Source organism: Diprion similis, chromosome 7 (genome assembly GCF_021155765.1).
Source record: "Diprion similis isolate iyDipSimi1 chromosome 7, iyDipSimi1.1, whole genome shotgun sequence".
NCBI classification, from domain to species: domain Eukaryota; kingdom Metazoa; phylum Arthropoda; class Insecta; order Hymenoptera; family Diprionidae; genus Diprion; species Diprion similis.
Genome location: NC_060111.1, coordinates 632337 through 651824, shown reverse-complemented (window position 1 = coordinate 651824; position 19488 = coordinate 632337). Strand labels below are relative to the sequence as shown.

Below are 19488 nucleotides of genomic sequence, written 5' to 3'. Positions count from 1 at the left end.
GGGAGAGAGAGAGAGAGAGATCTAGTTGTCACTCGAACGACTTTCGAACACTGCTTTTTACAGTTGTAGTAACGATCGCAGGTGCAAGTGATCGTTATCCAGACGTTGGTAAGGGGTGGATCACCGGCACTCTGTATAGTATGCATGTGTTATTGGTTTCGGTCTTACAGGTCTCCGCACAGTGTTCCTCATTCGGGCAGGACGTCTGATTATAAATAACGAAAATTTTGTTGAAAATAATTTTTTGGTCAGTTTCTGCTTGTAAACCTCGTCGGTTTCTTGCGATAGATATTGAATTTTTTTAAACAATTGGGAACGTTCGTTTGATTTTTTCCCTTTTCGCCTTTTCTTGGTAAATGTCTTACATCTGATGCTTAAACATTATCACCTAATACATTAATATTTATACTATTATTGTATATCACGTATCATATTCACGTACAAACATAGCTTTTATACACACATTACACACACACACACACACACACATACATATGTATACCTACATTATACATATAGTGGCGCACGTGCGAATCATATATATTACGTTTATCCTTTGTATATATACTTGCCTACCTACAATACAACCTTGGATCGTTGTTTCGTACCTCTATAATTAACCCCCTGCCTAACTTTTATACTCTGAATATATTTGCATTGGCATCACCAACACCCACACACACACACACATACACTCAAAGATTATAATACCCTGTAATGCAACGTAGCTTTTCAAGTGTCAATCTACAAATGTTCAAGATTAGGAAATATTTCGGGTGTTAATTGTAGAGCCGCAGTAGCGGGGAGGAGGGAATATCCCCGAGCCAAAGCAGCGACTACGAGGATCAAGAAGAGATCGAAAGTCAACATTTGGCCGCTGTTCATACAGTATGTGATTTCATTACAATTCTTTTCCAACAGTTGTTAATACTTGAGTGTTGATTGGCGTATACACGCAGTACACCTTGATGTCTATACCACCATATACCATAAATTAATTAATAACCGTATCAATGCATGCTATCTAACAACCCTCGGACAATTACCTCCATCATACATACTCACACAGTGTTTTACACTGCTTGTTTGCTTCTCGTTCTTTATCATCGCTGTTGTATAATTTTCCGTTATTTTCTTTGTAAACCCACGCACGTGTTTCTTAAAGTCTCTCGTACAACTCCGTGCTGTCTCGTTCGTTGCACGCATGTCAAAGTACCCGATCACCTACTTCTCTGCATATTTTATTTATTGATAACTTTGTGCGGAGCTTAGAACACGGCGGGGTCTAGGACTCACGGCCAAGGATGGGCGATCGGTTAAGACTCATTTTTCTTTCCTTTTTCCCCTGACTTTTATACGTTCTTTTCTACGCCGCGACGATTATTATTCGTCTGGAAAGTATTGAACTATCGGAATATCGGTTTATTGTTGAGAGCCCCGCCGTTCGAACACCGTACGCTTCTCATCGGCCATTGGCCATAAACGCTTACTCCGTGCCTTTGCATTAGGACGAAAAGTCCTGCAAAAAGCAATCCCTCCGGTATTGGATAATCGAGTCAAAAAAAATACGAGACTCTTGAGTTTTCTCTTGAATTAGACCGTCAACGTTCAGGGAATTTCGTCTCGCTCACTGGCCGGGAAACTCGTTCGATTTCGTTGACCTGAAACCGTGGCTTTCCGAACATTCATCCACCCAGTGTTACAGTCACCCCACCGCCAAAGCAGGCTCGTTTCCTCGAGTCCCTGACCAAATGACCATTGGAATTCCAGTCGGAGGCGAGCGCTCTTCTGGAAAGCGATGGACGGGCGGGAATCGCTGGTCGAGCCAGGAACCTGAGGCACGACGTTCAACGCAAGATATCCCGACTCCGGCAGGACAGAGCTTCGTCCGAAGCTTTTCCCTGCAGCGCGAGCAGCGTGGAAAGCCTTCCGAGTGGCAGCGGTTCCAGCACTCAAGCACTGGTGCGAGCGGGTAGCAATCACAGCTCAATTTCCTGCGAGGAAAGGGAGGCTGTCAGCCCTTCGTCGATCGGGCCCGTTCTCTGCAGGGCCCGAGCCCTCGTCGACTACACGCCGAGTCCCTACGACAAGGACGCCCTTAAGTTCAAGGTCGGTAGATCGCAAGACGCGATGCTGTTGTATCGTAGCTGCCGGGAAATCGGAGAGCGTTAAGCCTCACCTTCTCTCTTTTCATGCCACCCCGTGAAGAAGGGGGACGTTATCGACGTAGTCCAGATGAACACCAGCGGCTTATGGCGGGGGGTCGCTCACAATCGCCTCGGACACTTCAAGTTCATAAACGTCGAAATCCTCAACGAGAGGGTCCAGCGACGCGGGGAACCTGAACGGGGAAAATGGGGTCACAGGTACAGGCAGAAGCCCGGATCCGTTGAGGAACTGCTCCAGAGAATGAATCTTCAGGTACTACCCTAACAATTCCACCGAGTTTCCGACGACGCGTCGACGAGCCTCCGTCCGTCAGTTTTTCACCCTCCGTTTTGTCTTTCCTCCCACAGGAACACATCTCCGTATTCGTCCTCAACGGGTACGAGGACCTGGAGCTCTTCAGGGAACTCGAACCGGCGGATCTCGATTACCTCGGTATTCAGCAGCCGGAGCATCGGGCGAAGATCCTGACGGCGGTCCAGCTGCTCCACGACCTTCACTGTGAGTATTCGTTGAATTTTAAAAGTGGAAAAAACTGTGCAAAGAATTTTTCTAAAGACAGTCGTGTAACGAATAACGCGGTGACGCTTTTGCGTTTCGTTTTCAAGCCGGTAGCGAGGGGGATCTGGCGTCCAGTTCCGAAGGTGACGACGTGACCCGACTGGCGTTGAGCTCGGGTCAGACTTCCGGCCACTGTTCGCCGTTCAGCCGACGACAGTTCCCCCGGGATTCCGGCTGCTACGACGCCCACAAGAACTCCAACCGTCGAGGAACGTCGGGGAGTCCAGAGAGCAGGAAGCTCTCCCGGGAGAACAACCTCGACCTGAACGCCGGGGCGCAGGTTAAAGGTGGTGAGATTGCGGGGGGCATAATCGAAGCGAAGAACGACTTCCTCCCCAACATCCCCGTGTCCGGGGGCGGGGGTGGCGGGGCCGGAGGAGTGGGGGGCGCTCACGGGCAGTTCGAGCGACCCGCTCTCAGGGGTGGCAACGTCAGGTTCATCGCCAAGCGTGCCAACTGCCCCCCGAACATCGCCGACCCCAGCGTCGTCATCGAGGACTCCTGCGAGGGCAGCCACAAGCTGAGCATGGTGAAGTACGTCGTGGGGGGCAGCTCTGACCTTGGACTCGGATGCGAGAGCGGAAACGCCTCGGTTAGTCTAGGGCAGCGAGGCTGCTTGAGCGAAAAATCGAGCGACTCGGGGGTCAGCTCGTCCAGCTTAAGCTCGGCGCCACCCCCCAGGGACAAGGCCCTTGCCGCCCCGGCGGTCACCGAATCGCCGACGAAGAGCTTCGCCAACTTCAACCGCGGCTCGCCGACGTCCCAAGGATCCGCTGGAAAGAATCAGCACGGCGAGACTCCCGGGTACCGATGAACTTCCGTCTGGTTCCCTCGCCGATTCCCTACATGCCTAGTAATTTTCTCTACTTCTCGCTTAATGCTATTACGTTTTTATTGACGATTTAAATGGAGGTAGAAGCGATCTTTTTTCAAATGAGGCGGATTATAAGTGGGCTAATTCATCATGTAAATTCAATAATACGTCAACCAAATACCGGATGGAAATTTGAAGCTGTAAATATTTGAAAGAATTGAAACGATAGACCGGAGGATGCAGAGAATGATTTTTAACGAGAGCTACCAATTAGTATTTACCTGCCGATCTTTGCTATTGGCCAATCACCACTTTCAGCATATCACAAGCACGGCCAGTTCGAGTATATTTTTATTCGAAGCCCTACGTCGACGCGTTTCATCATCCGCCTCGTCAAGAGTCTGGCCGCGAGTTAATTCCAATTAAATCTAACCATTATCTCTAACCGGTAATAACTGCAGCTGTGCGTGCGTAAATTGGATGGCTCCTCCGTCAGAGTTGCCAGTTTCACTCGTTGAATCGAGATTGGTTCGGCTTTCGGTATCGGTATCGGTATTTTTACTGCTTCGTTGCGAACGAAGCTTGATAGAGAGAGAGAGTGAGTGAGCGATAGATAGAAGAAAAATATGAATGGAAAGTCGAGCGGAAGGGAGGAATAATAATAAAAAAAAAAGAAAAGGAGAGACAAACACGGAACAATTTCGAGCGAAGTCTCAGTCTTTAATAGTAGTTGTACGTGGTATAATCAACGACCGACAATCCCCCACAAAAATATGAAATTACATATAATAAGTGATGTATCCTAGATACTCTCTTCGTTAAAACTACGAGTACGTAGGTATATTGACGAGATATTATGAATGAACGATTTTAGTTAATGTATATACGAGTACTTACATGTATTGTTAGTACCGACGATGATGGCATGCTGATTGATAATGGTCGGAGAAGGGTATTCTGGAGCTTCAAGAGAATGATAAGTTTGAATTCAAATAACGTAAGAACTACGATATTTCGCTGTAAATATTGTATAATTATTAATATCAATTTGGAAGATGTTTTTGTATTGAAAAAAAAGAAAGAAAAAAAAAAAATAATTACATACATACATGATACCCTTGCCAAAACTTAATACGAGATAATTACATACTTGTTAAGAGAAGAAGAATGATAATATGAATAATGATAATAACCACAATCACGTTGGATCCCGTGTATATCTCTGTATAGTGTAAATGATAGATAAATATCAGAATTATAGGGAGAGAAGAAGAGTCAGAAAGTTAAAGAGATGACTCGAAATTAAGTATATATATCACTGACTGAAATCTTTCCCTCTGTGTTTGTGTGCACATCTGTAAATTATTGTTGAAAACTTCTGTTCCGTTTCCATATCATCGTTATTAGTATTTTGCGTTTATTATCCTTCATCGAGGAGCGCGTGGATGTGAAAATCCCGTGTCGTTAACCTGAAAGCAATGAAAACACATTACGTAGGAATAGGTGTAAGAAATAAAGTAAGCTGCATGCTCATCCTAATTCTATTTGCGATCTTTTGTATAGAAATTATCATCATTATGCTTTTACCTGTCGCGAAATTGAATTGAAATTGTCAATGGATTAATTTTATTTCTTCTTTTTTTTTCTCGTAAGTATGTTGAACCTCGTTTCTTTGTACAATTTGTCGAGTTCTTCCGTCGATAAATGATTTTTTTTTTTTTTTTTTTTTTTTTTTTAAGCAACGGTAACTTTTATAATTAACGAGTCGTCATTTTTAAAACCATTGCATATTTTAACACTGCCAGAATTTTTTCAATGAAACGTTTTACACACGTAGGAAGTCCGGTAGGTAGAAGTTATGGTTAACGAAGGTGAAATTATACCTGTTGTGCGGCAAGTGTTTTTATATTTGATCAAAAGTTTAGCTTGACTTTCACAACGTTTTGCTAAACGTATTATAAAATCTACAGAACACGCGTCATCGTGACATTAATTTTTTTCGGTACCGCATTTACGTTTTACATAAATTATTATGTACGCACGCAGGGTTAGGAATAATTCTCTTTCGCATGAAAAAACGAAAGAAAAATTTGAAAAAAAAAAAAAAAAAAACCACAAATTCAATGCAGATAATGATAAGTGAAAAAATGAATACTATAAATTTGTCAACAAGTTGAAACGAGAAAGAAAAATTAATAAATATTAAAAACAAAGTTACGAACCCGTTACACCACCCTCGAGGGGTGCGAACAGGGAAACAATCGGTGAAGCGAGTAAATCATATTCACCCGTTGAATTACGAAAATATACATAAACACGCGTATGAACAGGCACTGCATGTAACGAAAAACTTACGGTTACTCGTGCTCGCAACGCGAATCTGCATGTACATATGTACATATCTGCCCGTATACATATATATATATATATATATATGCATAAATATATATATGATATAGAGGTATAAGGACCGCAAGACAGTCACTGTAGATTATTATCCGTTCCATCAAGTTATTACATATACATGCATATAGCTTATGTAGAATGAAACGTGTGGGAGAGAAAGAGCGGAATAGGAATGAAGTGAAAATGGATAATAAAATGGTAAGGAACATAAAAAGTTTAGAGAAATTATATTACTAATAATAGACAAAACAGTGATTTTTATCAGCTCTCGGCGTTAAGTGTACATTTCATTTGTGTGGGTTAAATTAATTGATTTACACACACACACATATATATATATATATATATATATGAAATTGAATTATTATTTTTTGTTACCATAACGTTTAATATTTTTTCAAAGCTGATATTAGTTTTTTCCTTAGACATTATTTACTCACCTAATAAATTACCCATCTGCAAGTCAGATGAAGCAAATATTAAACGTGAAGATAACGAAAAATAATAATTCAATTTTGATTAGTGACGAAATTCTAGTAGAATTAAACTGAAACGAAAAAATAATGAGAATCTATTCCTAAAAAGAGGCTACAAGTCTGTTCTGAATTATTACATATAATATTGTATTGCAGATAAATGTTAATTATTCGTAATATGATAAAATCGGTATAATTGCCTGACACGAAAAAAATTTCATTATAGGTACACGATACGATTAGTCATCTAGTCGATTGATGAGAGGTAACAACAACAACAACAACAACAACAATAATAATAACAATAATAATAATAATAATAATTGTAAATAAGAGGCGAGGAAGAAAAAGAAAAGTCTAATAAAATAGAAACTAGTGACCCTCAAACCCAACAAACGTCCCACTATTATTAACAAAATTTTTATATATTGAAAATAACTCTTCGTTCATTGATCGATTATTATTATTATTGTTATTGTTATTATAGGAAGGGATGGGCCAGGGGATATGATACACATATGTACATATATTATGATATACAGAAATATGATAATGTGCATGTATATATATATATATTTATCACCGACTCTTCGCCGATTGGTTATTTTTTTATTATTTCGACGATATAATTGTTTAATAATTTATTATTGACTGTGAATAGTATATAAATAAATGACGAGAAAGAATGTGAAACGGCAAAGTTAGAGGATGATTCCCGTTATAGATCCCTTCTTCCTCTGCATTCTCGATCATTTTTTTTACAGATCAGGAGAAGCTTACAACGAAGGCGGAAGTGGCGTGGCTCGTTCGGCCGAGCCGAGCACAGTCATTAGCCGGAAACTTCCTTGCAACAAATGACATTTCGGTGTGCTTAGTCCTAGCAAGTTTCCAACTGTGGTTAACCGTGGTCTTCCTTCCAACGCCGCGAGGGACGAGCATCCAGCCTTTATCCTTCATCCCAAACTGGTCCTCGAATCCCCGCGAAACCAGTGTCACGTTTCGCTAAGCTCCCCCACCGAGCAAATAGTCGCTACGGCGGAACGGCGGAGAGAAAAGAGACGGAAGACACCTCCCACCCTTTCCTTCTTTATCATATCCGGCAAAAAGCTCTCTTCGCAAGCTTCTACTTCCCGACTCTTCAAGATTTCACTTGTCAAAAAAATTTTTTTACAAGGAAGGTACTCACTAATTTTCAATTTTGGCGGTGGAATCCATACGCATAACTGTTTACTTTATTCGTGCAAAATCCCAATCATTTCACATGAAAAGGGCTGAAACGCTCTTCGTAATATAATTAGGATATTTGTTTAACCAGGGAAATAACCCCCAAAGATCACTCTAAACTAGGGTGAAACTACAATGAATAAGATTTATTCTCCTGTCAACTGTGTTCCTTTGAAAATGACCTCGAATTTATTATTTAGAGGTGTGTATGTGCCCTTAAAAGTTTTCATGTTACTCACCAAAAAGTGAATTTTTGTTGACGGATTTTTTTGCGCGATTTCAGTCATTCGAAAAAAATAATCCACTCGCCGAAGTCAGGCAGGAACAGACGATCAATTCCCCTGAATCATCAAGCTGGTCATCCGTTTGCCATTTACGGTGGGGAGATTCGGGATAGGCCGCAGAGTCACGTGACCCTAAATTCCAAATCTGATTATCCGGAATCCGAAAATCCCAGCGCGAGGGATCGGTGACTCGTTGTTTAGCGAAACGTGGCTGGACTACGATGCCATCTTTGCGTATTTTTCAGACTCCGTTTTCGCGCTTGCAGAATCTTTGGCGACCGAACGAGGAAGCCCGGAAAAAAAATCTTCTCGCCAATTTTTTACGACATTTTTTTTAAACGAGAATTTTTTTAATGTCGCAGGAATTTCGACGCTTTTCAATCACGCAGGACGACAAGAAAAAATATCCGCGTATAACGAAGGAGGTGCAAAATACTTGATGTTTTGTATAGATCCAGGGTTTTGCAATGGAAATAAAGATGTCAGTTCGTTTGCTTCATGCAGGCAAATGTTGCACGCGTGAATTATACACCAGGCTAATTAGTACCGCATGAAGTTTAATTCGTACCGATGCTTTTAAGTCGTTTTATTTCCCAGGGATTATATGTATAATTCACCTCCGCACCGCGTCGACGGATTTTAATTAGAGATGAAATAACAGCCGTAATTAATTCCCCTGCAGTTGAAATGGTAAAAAAAATATTATAAATGCACTCGCTGCTGCTCGTAAACTATTTATGCAGGTAAAAAAAGTCAGGTTTTTATTTGAAATCGAAACAAACGCAAATATGGCTGTTAGCAGATTCACGTGTTCAAAATTTGCAAAAGAAATTTGCCGGTCATTTCCGCATCGTAATCTCATTTGCTACGATTTGCGCCGCACAGGTTAATCAATTAATTATTGACAAATGTGTGCACTTTACGTTAATAACGAATTATGTTTGCCGTGTCAAGAGTGGCTCGAACCGCAGCCCACCGGTTCGGTAATTTGGCAAACAACTCGGAGCAAACATTCGCAAAAAACGAGGAGACCAAGTCGTCAAAAACTTTTGAAATCCTCGACGCAGAATACTGCGCGGAAATTTCTCTCCCCGGCCAACACACGTAGGCACTTCGTGTTCATAGATACATATTCGGATGGTCAATTTTTTAACTTTTTCTCTTTAGGTTGCCTCTCGAAAAATTTGTCACAAATTTTTCAAATAACATCTTAAAACCTTAAATTAATTTAAAAAAAAAATCAAAAAACGAACCACCCTAGCAGATGCATGTAGGTATGAGGTGAGCCCAACTTATTGTTTGCTCGAGCAGACGGGATTCGCGAATATCCGCGAATACAGTGGTGGACGGAAACATGTTTGTGCAGTGGTAATTGGTCCTGCCGAGGGTCGTCGCTTCGCCGGGTTTGCATTCGAGAGATGCAGAGAGGCGAGCTGATGTAATTGACTAACACAGCTGGGACTGCTTCTCCCACTCTCTATTCCTCTTGCCTAGGGGACCTGTCGCATGGCAAATAAGCTGTGTCTACCTATACGTCCCTCTGCATTTCCCAAGAGTGGAAGTTACGTGAGTAAAGACAAGAAGTATAAAAAATGCTATAATACTATAAAAGTTGCAAAGTGAAATCGAATCACGTTTGGATGACGAAATTAATTCCGGAAGTTTGAACTGCGGCGTGAGGATTTTTGATAACTACCTCCTGCAGATCTCAGTGTGCTCGGAACACCTGCGGTGGATCAATTAATAGGGAACTTGAGACGGCTTACCGTCTAATTCTCCCAATAACGCAAGTAGTTCAACCAACGACGGCCATTCGCCTCGCTATAGAGCAGACACTTGGCAGCCGTGGCTGGTGTTTCCGTTAGCTAATCCTTTTTCGATAGTTCACGAAGCACTGGCTTACCAAAACACCCTCCTTGTTTTCGAAATTAAAACACCGCAATTATCCCCAGGAGCTCCAGCAGCGTGTTCGAGTCATTTTTAAATCCTTTATTCCGCAGTAAGAGGATTGAATTTTGCATCGACTCGAGAGCTGATCTCGAGCTCGGTGAATGAATGAGGTGCGGGTGTCATTTTTATCGCGGACTTTATTCTCAGACCTGACAAATAGGGGACATCTGAAAGGATTAGTATTTCATGAAGCCGGCTGTACTATCGCGGCTGAAAACGACCCAGAACGAAGGACGAGGAGGAAGAGGAAGCATCGAATGGGCAAAACTGAGAAACTCGGCAGGAATCGCAGGGCTTACATCTGACAAAGCACGCCTTTAATATCCGCCAATTGAATTCTCTTGATAAAACGAACCTATTTGTAACTGGATTCTGAACGGCCAACTTTCCGCCGAGACATATTAAAGTGACCGAGGATTTGTCAAACTAATCGATATCCCCGAGTTGGCCAGGCTGCAAATCTGGATCACGTTGCTCAATGTTCCGTTTAGAATTACCTACTCCGCCAGAAATGACAAGTTTCAAATGAAGGAGCCTGACGGCGATTCATGATCGCAGCCTCTCGTCTTCTCCATGATACGTAGGACCGATGCATGCATAACCATGTAAGTTGGCAAACTGTTAATACTGTTAGACCTAGAGAAAGACGAACTGTAAACAGATTTATTTTATTCATGTATTGTTATTTTACAAATATATGTCGTGTCTCGTCTCTGGGGTCTCTAACGCTCTGGTTGTACAAACCAAGTAAAGGACAAACAGTTTAAATAAATTTATAGTCATTCAAGTGACAAGCTAGCTCGTAAATCGACGGTTATACGGAAAATGTGGCACCATGAGTTGAAAAAATTTGTCAATAAGATGTCAATCTGATTTTCAACAAAACAGAAAACAACGGAATCTTTACTCGGCAACCATAAACAATAGCAAAAGCTAAGTATCTACACATTAGACTGTTCTCTTTTAAAGAAAGAAATTACATTTACATTACGGAACATATTTTAAATTTAAATTTGAAAGCGAGCAATTGTATTTAACTAATAAATAAACGAATGACTGATTAATGAATAATTAGTATTTACAGTTTATATTGTTTTTTATGCTTAAAACAAATGAAAAATTCATTCGAAATCAAGAATCAAAATGAAAATTAACTGATTATAGGTACATGTATAAATGTAATGAAATAATATTTTTTCGTAGTCAAAACCTCATATCCTTAATAACAAGTTTGTAATATTTATTTAATTTCTTAGACTAAATCACGGTAAAAATTAAACAAAATAAGAAAAATAAAAATACACAAATAATGTATGAGCTTGAAAAGCTTACGAGTCTGTTATTTATTGAATTGAATATTCATTTGTTTGCTTTAATTATATATGTCAGAAACCTATTCATCCATCCACTCATTTATTCAACATAAATTGTAAATGATAAAATTTGCAGACTATAAAATTGTATATATGTATAAATAGTTTTTGTGTGTAAAATTATAAATTGAAAATGTCTTTATCCCTTTATAGTTATTTATTTAAATTCACTCTCCTTTTTAATGGCTTCTCTCCACGTGTTCATAATTTCGTCTCTTATTGTAACTCTTTTGTTATTATCGGTTATAGGTTTTTTTATTTGAATGTTGATTCGTCACTGACTTAGTTTTTCTTTTCTTTTTATTTATATTTTGTACGGTAATTTTGTTAGATTTGTTTGTATGGCTACACGCCCATAACATTTGAAGAGATGTTCCTTCCACCAGAGGTGAGTGACCAGAGAGAGCTGAACAGAGGTTTGCGAGCCGGTATTCCTATTCGAGAAGATCCATGTTATTGGCTGGAACATATTATGTGACACACTGTTAGTCAAATCCATCCTCTAGTTCTTCTATTGACTTTTCGACGTGGGAGATTTGAATCGTTACAAGTTTCTTTTTTTGTTGTTTATAAAATATTTTTCTAACCAGTAACGAAAACCGTGACAGCACCCCCACTATTTTATTCACAACATTTTTAATTGTGCGTCGAAGTGGTCGGTGCAGGTTATTATAACCGTTGAGTACCTGCATCGTGGGGATCCTTTCGTCTCGGTAACGTCGAGTGGCTGTCTGGAGACAAGTTGGGAGCTGGAGGCTGGGCCGTCATTACGCGTCTGAAACTCTCAAATCGTTAGTCCGTTCTCCTCTTCTCGGGGACTCGGCTTGTAAGTGTAAAAATAACCAAGCGGATGTCCCTTTTTCCAGAGGACGAGGCAAAATGTACACGAAGGTAATCGTAGCGGAGAAATTAGTGAAAAGGTAACATTAAAAGGAAATATTGTCGAGTAGAAATTTCGGCTCAGGAAGCTATCTGCAATCGGACGAAGAGGAGCGATGCTGACCCAGAGTCCTGCGACTAGGAGGTAAACGCTGTGGAATTAATGTGACCCAGTAACCCGGTTATCCAAACAGCACCGAGAGTTTCTCCCGAGGATTCTGCATGAGTTAATCGCTTCTTCAGGAGGTGTAGAACGGATTACGCGCCTCGCGTCTCAGACCGCGATAACCTCGGGTAGGTACTGCAGGATTAACTTCAACTTGGCTAGTGAATTGGCGTAGCTGCAACTTAATTAACCGCACAGACAAAGATCATTCCGGAGGCGTTGCACGCGTTAGTATAGGTATTTAGAGGCCTGGGGCGTGGTGAACCTCGGATTCCCTTGGCGAGGAAACATTTTTCTTTTACAATTAACGAACGCGATAGTTAAGTAACTCTACAGCGGTACTGTCAGGAGGATAGCCGACTTCCTGTCAAGGCTGTTAACTGTCATGTGGAACTTTGGTGAGGACGAGAGGAGAACGAATTGTAAAATCTGGAAAAACGAAGGAGCGTTAGCGTTTTTTTTTTCTGCTCTCTGTATAGAATTTAAGGCTTAATGGGATTGAGGCAATTGATCGTTTAGCTTTGAATAGATGTTCGTATTGTCAATTTTCGATTGGATAGATGCGTGTCATTAACTTTTTCTGTCGCAGTCATTATTTAAGGTCGTACGCTAACGGTAAAGAAAAAGAGAAGTGTCAAAATATTTTTGCGCGAACCATACGATAACTGAATGCCTCCGTGAAATGAAATTCGAATTGGCCACACGTGTCATACAAGGACTCCACAAAAAATCTAAACGCTACGCGGGTCGCGGACGTCAGTTCAACAGGTTAATTTAGTAAAACGTCTTACGCGTAATAGAACACATTGTATGTATTGTATGTATTACTTTTGTATTCAAATTTCTATTCCGATTATAGCCGATGCAAATTTGCGGTGCGATTTTCAAAAATGTACGCTGTTGCTAAATTCTTCTACTGCGATCCTCTAATAACAATTACTCGACTTCCGCTAACCTTTGACCACAGCCAAATGAAGCGTCAGAATGCCCCAAGTGATCTCCGAAAAGCACGTACTTATGCATCGTCACAATCCTAAACAATATTCGCGAAGTGGGGCCGGGGGGGGGGGAGGGGGGCACTACTACATAAGTGCAGGTGTTTCGTCGATTTACAGGTCAATGTGGTTTTAAGAGACACCGGATAACGAGGCTCATTGACAGCCATTCGATCTTGATTTCCGGCTCGTGAAGCTGACGGGTGGTCAATAAATCGACATTCGGCCAACTTCATTCTGTTCGATAGTGATTCAAGTAAAATACTACATCAGGATGCTTGCCGACGAGACTTACGTATTGGAGCAATCACACGAAAAAGTCTTCAGTAAATCCGAAGACGTGAAGCTAATTAAGTCCGAAGAGATTCGACAGGATTTAGTATGGAAGAACGTTTTCTTTGTCGTACTCTTTCACGTCGGACTTGTATTTGCGTGTATCGTATACACTGTTGAACTATCTGCTGTACGGATGAAGTGGTTAACCGTTTTGTGGGGTCAGTTCAAAAATTGAATTATCAATTTCATTGAAATAGGGTGCAAGCTATTATCTCACATGTTTTCTCGTGCGTAAAATATAAAATCCTGCTCAATGCGTGTGTTTAGCGCAAACTCGACGTATATCACACAACGAATGAATCACCTGCCAAGTGATTTCTTATATGTCTCTGGATCGAAATTTTGAAGATGAGTTGTTGTCCCGGTGCAGTATAGTTTTGATTGAAGCCTCGAAAAAGATTACAATAAAGTCGTACAATGAACAGCACTAGCGTCAACGCGCGCTGCAATTTCATTCCAACTCACACGTAATCATCGACAGCACTCGTCAATCCGTAAAGCAGTATTATTTCGAGCCAAAACAAACGATTACAGGAATTGTAGTTCAGTTAGCATTTCGCTTCTTAAGAAGTATTTCAAAACTGAAAACAAAAAAGTATCTCTATTAATTAACATCAATACATTTGAATTTACCTAGTTTTCATCGTCTGGTACGCATCAGGATTTGGAGTAACCGCGGGCGCTCATCGCCTCTGGAGCCACCGAGCCTACAAGGCTAATCTCGCCTTGCGAATCACACTGATGTTAATGTACTCCATCGCTGGGCTCGTAAGTAGCGAACCGATTTTTGGCGTACATTACGGAATGAACTTTAATTGTTGAATATTGATTTTGCAGTATTCGATATTTCACTGGGTCAAGGATCACAGAATCCATCACAAGTATTCCGAAACCGATGCAGATCCTCACAACGCGAAGCGAGGCTTCTTTTTCTCCCACGTTGGATGGCTTATGGTCAAACGACATCCCGAATACCTTCGTCGACAAAGGGAAGTTGACTTGAGCGATATCACCGCGGACCCAGTAGTCATTTTCAATAAGAAGTGAGTGACATCCAAATGTGACAATGACATGATTGTTTCTGTTATCCATGGGTTGGAAAAAGAAAAGTATTTAGTCCATTCGACGTCCACTATTCCAATCCAAGAATGCCGATAGATATAGATCTTATAGAAGTGTATGTATAGGAATAACAAAATAAAATAATTAAATCACCAAATACCCACAGATACGAGAGAGAGCTGTTCTACATATTTTGCATCGCAATTCCGGTGGCAGTGCCCGTTATATTTTGGGGTGAAACGTTGCTGCATGCGATTTTGACTCAATGCTTCATACGCTACGTGCTGGTCCTTAATTGTACCTGGAGCGTCAACAGTGTGGCACATCTTTGGGGCGATCGCCCGTACAACAGGTACGTAATTAACGGAAAATCTCCTGTAGACGTGTGCATTGAATAGGTATGATTAGACTGCAATTCAAGCTTTGCGTAACGTTGAAATTCGTCTGCTGCAGGCTGATCAGTCCCCGAGAAAATTCCATAGTTTCTTTGCTGACATCCGGTGAGGGGTCTCACAATTATCATCATACGTTCCCCTGGGATTACAAGGCTTCTGAATTCCCGTACTTGAGATTCAATCTTACCACATTAGTAATTCGTGCTTCGTCAAAAATTGGATGGGCGTATGATTTGCGAGAACCATCACGTGCCTTCGTGCAAAAAGTTATCCAAGAAATTGGTGATAAGCCTAACGTATCGTCCCTGATTCATTAACGCGGTTACAACCTAGCCATTACCTCAAGTACATCAAAAGCATCGAAAACATTGTGATATTGCAATATTATATTTATAATATATAATGTGTAAAAAATTATACATATTTTTATACATGAGAATATGTACAATATTTGGGGGCATTATATAGTTGAGAATATTATACAACAATAGTATAAGATAATACGCATGTAACAATAATGCCCCATACTACTGGTGCAATGTAATCTAGTAATCTCACTTTAAAAATATAGTGAAAATCACATTCACAAAACAATTGGAGCTAAGCTGTAGCTTCAAGCGGTGAACAGAATTTCTAGGTATCAAAAAATTGAACCGCAGAAAAGTGAAAAGAATCAGTGAGAAACAAGGACGGTAAAGTGATTCATAAACAAATACAGGTCATTACGGATTTGCACCCTTTACCCGTAATCCGAAGCATCGAATTGAACCTGTCGGATTGAAAAAATTATTGATTTTATTTAGGATAAAGCGTAGTTCACCCGGAGGTTAGTTTTTTCATAGTATTCATTCAACGCAAAACAGTAGTACTCACTCAAGCCACAATTTTCTAACAAAACTTGGAATAAAACCACATCTAATTGGATAGGCGTGAGATGTTGAATGTAGTCATTCTCCGCCACGACTTTCCGATTCTTCGGTGAATTTTTCTCCTCCGGTGCCTTATCTGGTGTCTCGTTCCCGCACTAACGGAATTATTTTTATTTGTAGAGATTTGAGCGTTTCACTTGTAGCCCAGTCCCGAAAGGTATATGTACCTTGAAAATTGTACGCTCAAAGTTCCGAAAGTGCGGAAAATTCTTTCTGCTGATTTTATGTTCCAAGTAACTGAATAAATATTCGTGGGAAACTAAATAATTTTTCAAAATCCGTCAGAATTGAACTGAAACCATACAAGGAGGTTGACCTTTTTTTTCCGAGCGAGAAACTTTTCATCTCAGAATTGATTCGGGTGATTCTTTCTACATAAATTCCACTCGGAAAAGGCAAACAAGGCATTTCAAACATCCTAGGATCAACAGCTGAGTAATTACGAAGAAACCCTGTCGTTTATCCCCGCTGAAACTTTTGATTCGCTGTTCGCAGCGACTTTGAGTTACGTGGAATCGTTTTGTCTCGTAAAACGACGTCGATACAGCGTCACAAAATCCACTGTTGGTCGCTTTCGTCGGATTTTCTTCACTTTTCTCATCTGTTTTTCTATTGAAAATGTATAAATATATTATATTTGAGTTCTGAAAATCTCGTCAAAATTAAGAATTATCTCAATGGGAAATTGGAAATCACAGACATTCCTCTACCTTAGAACCTAATAATTGTTGCGAGTCTTTTTCTGTGACAATTTCGGACCGAAGCTCGCGTGTTCGTTTTCAAGTGCACCTTGACATACGCGACATCGCATTCTTCCTCATGCGTATGTTTAGTATAAAGCAGTCCACGTAAATTACGTAAGACCAAACTCGAACTACTTTCGATATCACTTGCTATTCTCCATGCATTCATTTTCTCCAAACTATTTTTGTGACCTCCGCAATATTATTGGCAGCCACACAATTACCGTCCGAAATTTTCTGAGCTTCGTTATTATTCATAAGCGCAGCGTGATTCCAGTAACTTCTTATTGTTAGTCACTTAATGGTAACTTATTCCGCTAAAACTAAGCGTACGTCAATACTTGATTTCTTTGAAGCAATGTCACGACATCCTTTTGACCACACGTATCATACAAGGCCTCCGCGAAAAATTTAGAAATCACGCGGATATCAGTTCAAAAGGTTAATTTAGTAAAACGTCTTACGCGTAATAGAACACATTTTATACAGCGACACTTTGGTATTCAAATTTCTATTCCGATCATTACGAGCACGCATATATATCCTCTCTATCCTAAAGAATGTTCGCGATGTGAAAGGAATCGCCCTATTATAAGCAGCTGTTTTGTCAGTTTACAGGTCGACGTGTTTGTAACAGGTACAGGATAACTAGGCTCATTGACAGCCATTCGATCTTGTGTTTCGGCTCGCGGAGCTGACGGGTCTTCAATAAGCTGACATTCGGCCAACTTTATTGGTCTGTAGGATAGTGATTCAAGTAAAATACGACATCAGGATGCTTGCCGACGAGACTTACGTATTGGAGCAATCACGCGAAAAAGTCTTCAGTAAATCCGAAGACGTGAAGCTAATTAAGTCCGAAGAGATTCGACAGAATTTAGTATGGAAGAACGTTTTCTTTGTCGTACTCTTTCACGTCGGACTTGTATTTGCTTGTATCGTATACACTGTTGGACTATCTGCTGTACGGATGAAGTGGTTAACCGTTTTGTGGGGTCAGTTCAAAAATTGAATTATCAATTTCATTGAAATAGGGTGCAGGCTATTATCTCACATGTTTTCTCGTGCGTAAAATATAAAATCCTGCTCAATGCGTGTGTTTAGCGCAAACTCGACGTATATCACACAACGAATGAATCACCTGCCAAGTGATTTCTTATATATCTCTGGATCGAAATTTTGAAGATGAGTTGTTGTCCCTGTGCAGTATAGTTTTGATTGAAGCCTCGAAAAAGATTACAATAAAGTCGTACAATGAACAGCACTAGCGTCAACGCGCGCTGCAATTTCATTCCAACTCACACGTAATCATCGACAGCACTCGTCAATCCGTAAAGCAGTATTATTTCGAGCCAAAACAAACGATTGCAGGAATTGTAGTTCAGTTATCATTTCGCTTCTTAAGAAGTATTTCAAAACTGAAAACAAAAAAGTATCTCTATTAATTAACATCAATACATTTGAATTTACCTAGTTTTCATCGTCGGGTACGCATCAGGATTTGGAGTAACCGCGGGCGCTCATCGCCTCTGGAGCCACCGAGCCTACAAGGCAAATCTCGCCTTGCGAATCACGCTGATGTTAATGTACTCCATCGCTGGGCTCGTAAGTAGCGAACCGATTTTTGGCGTACATTACGGAATGAACTTTAATTGTTGATTATTGATTTTTCAGTATTCGATATTCCACTGGGTCATGGATCACAGAATCCATCACAAGTATTCCGAAACCGATGCCGATCCCCACAACGCGAAGCGCGGGTTCTTTTTCTCCCACGTTGGATGGATTATGGTCGAAAGGCATCCCGAATATCGTCGTCGACAAAGGGAAGTTGACTTGAGCGATATCACCGCGGACCCAGTAGTCATGTTCAATAAGAAGTGAGTGACAACGAAATGTGACAATGACATGATTGTTTCTGTTATCCATGGGTTGGAAAAAGAAAAGTATTTAGTCCATTCGACGTCCACTATTCCAATCCAAGAATGCCGATGGACATAGTTCTTATGGGAGTGTACGTAAAGGAATAACAAAGTAAAATAATTAAATCACCAAATACTCACAGATACGCGAGAGAGCTCTTCTACATATTTTGCATCGCAATTCCGGTGGCAGTGCCCGTTATATTTTGGGGTGAAACGTTGCTGCATGCGATTTTGACTCAATGCTTCATACGCTACGTGCTGGTCCTTCATTTTATTTGGAGCGTCAACAGTGTGGCGCATCTTTGGGGCGATCGCCCGTACAACAGGTACGTAATTAACGGAAAATCTCCTGTAGACGTGTGCATTGAATAGGTATGATTAGACTGCAATTCAAGCTTTGCGTAACGTTGAAATTCGTCTGCTGCAGGCTGATCAGTCCCCGAGAAAATTCCATAGTTTCTTTGCTGACATCCGGTGAGGGGTCTCACAATTATCATCATACGTTCCCCTGGGATTACAAGGCTTCTGAATTCCCGTACTTGAGATTCAATCTTACCACATTAGTAATTCGTGCTTCGTCAAAAATTGGATGGGCGTATGATTTGCGAGAACCATCACGTGCCTTCGTGCAAAAAGTTATCCAAGAAATTGGTGATAAGCCTAACGTATCGTCCCTGATTCATTAACGCGGTTACAACCTAGCCATTACCTCAAGTACATCAAAAGCATCGAAAACATTGTGATATTGCAATATTATATTTATAATATATAATGTGTAAAAAATTATACATATTTTTATACATG

At 40.7% G+C, this 19488-nt stretch overlaps 3 protein-coding genes across 7 annotated transcripts in view; all 3 read left to right on the top strand.

Moving 5' to 3' along the window:
* The window catches only part of LOC124408200, a 114168-nt gene extending 109973 nt beyond the window's left edge, over nt 1-4195 (top strand). For 2 of the 3 annotated variants that reach the window (XM_046884951.1, XM_046884949.1), the window contains 5 exons: nt 790-888; nt 1771-2109; nt 2209-2421; nt 2517-2667; nt 2775-4195. In XM_046884951.1, the coding sequence (XP_046740907.1) occupies nt 790-888; nt 1771-2109; nt 2209-2421; nt 2517-2667; nt 2775-3541 (1569 nt within the window). In that variant the 3' untranslated portion in view covers nt 3542-4195. The remainder of the gene's footprint in view (nt 1-789; nt 889-1770; nt 2110-2208; nt 2422-2516; nt 2668-2774) is intronic. The other variant, XM_046884950.1, reaches the window with a different exon arrangement.
* The window catches only part of LOC124408205 (acyl-CoA Delta-9 desaturase-like), a 354733-nt gene that overhangs the window by 331308 nt on the left and 3937 nt on the right, over nt 1-19488 (top strand). Inside the window, exons 3-5 of one of the 3 annotated variants that reach the window (XM_046884960.1) lie at nt 14468-14673; nt 14859-15044; nt 15146-15471. In XM_046884960.1, coding sequence (XP_046740916.1) covers nt 14468-14673; nt 14859-15044; nt 15146-15404 — 651 coding nt within the window. In that variant the 3' untranslated portion in view covers nt 15405-15471. Of the gene's footprint in view, nt 1-14467; nt 14674-14858; nt 15045-15145; nt 15472-18245; nt 18365-19488 lie in introns of those variants that run through there. The other 2 variants (XM_046884961.1, XM_046884964.1) reach the window with 2 other exon arrangements.
* On the top strand, nt 14662-19432 carry LOC124408209 (acyl-CoA Delta-9 desaturase-like). The gene is made up of 4 exons (XM_046884970.1): nt 14662-14677; nt 18645-18669; nt 18846-19010; nt 19112-19432. Coding segments are annotated over exons 1-4 (450 nt in total). The 5' UTR covers nt 14662-14676; the 3' UTR covers nt 19371-19432.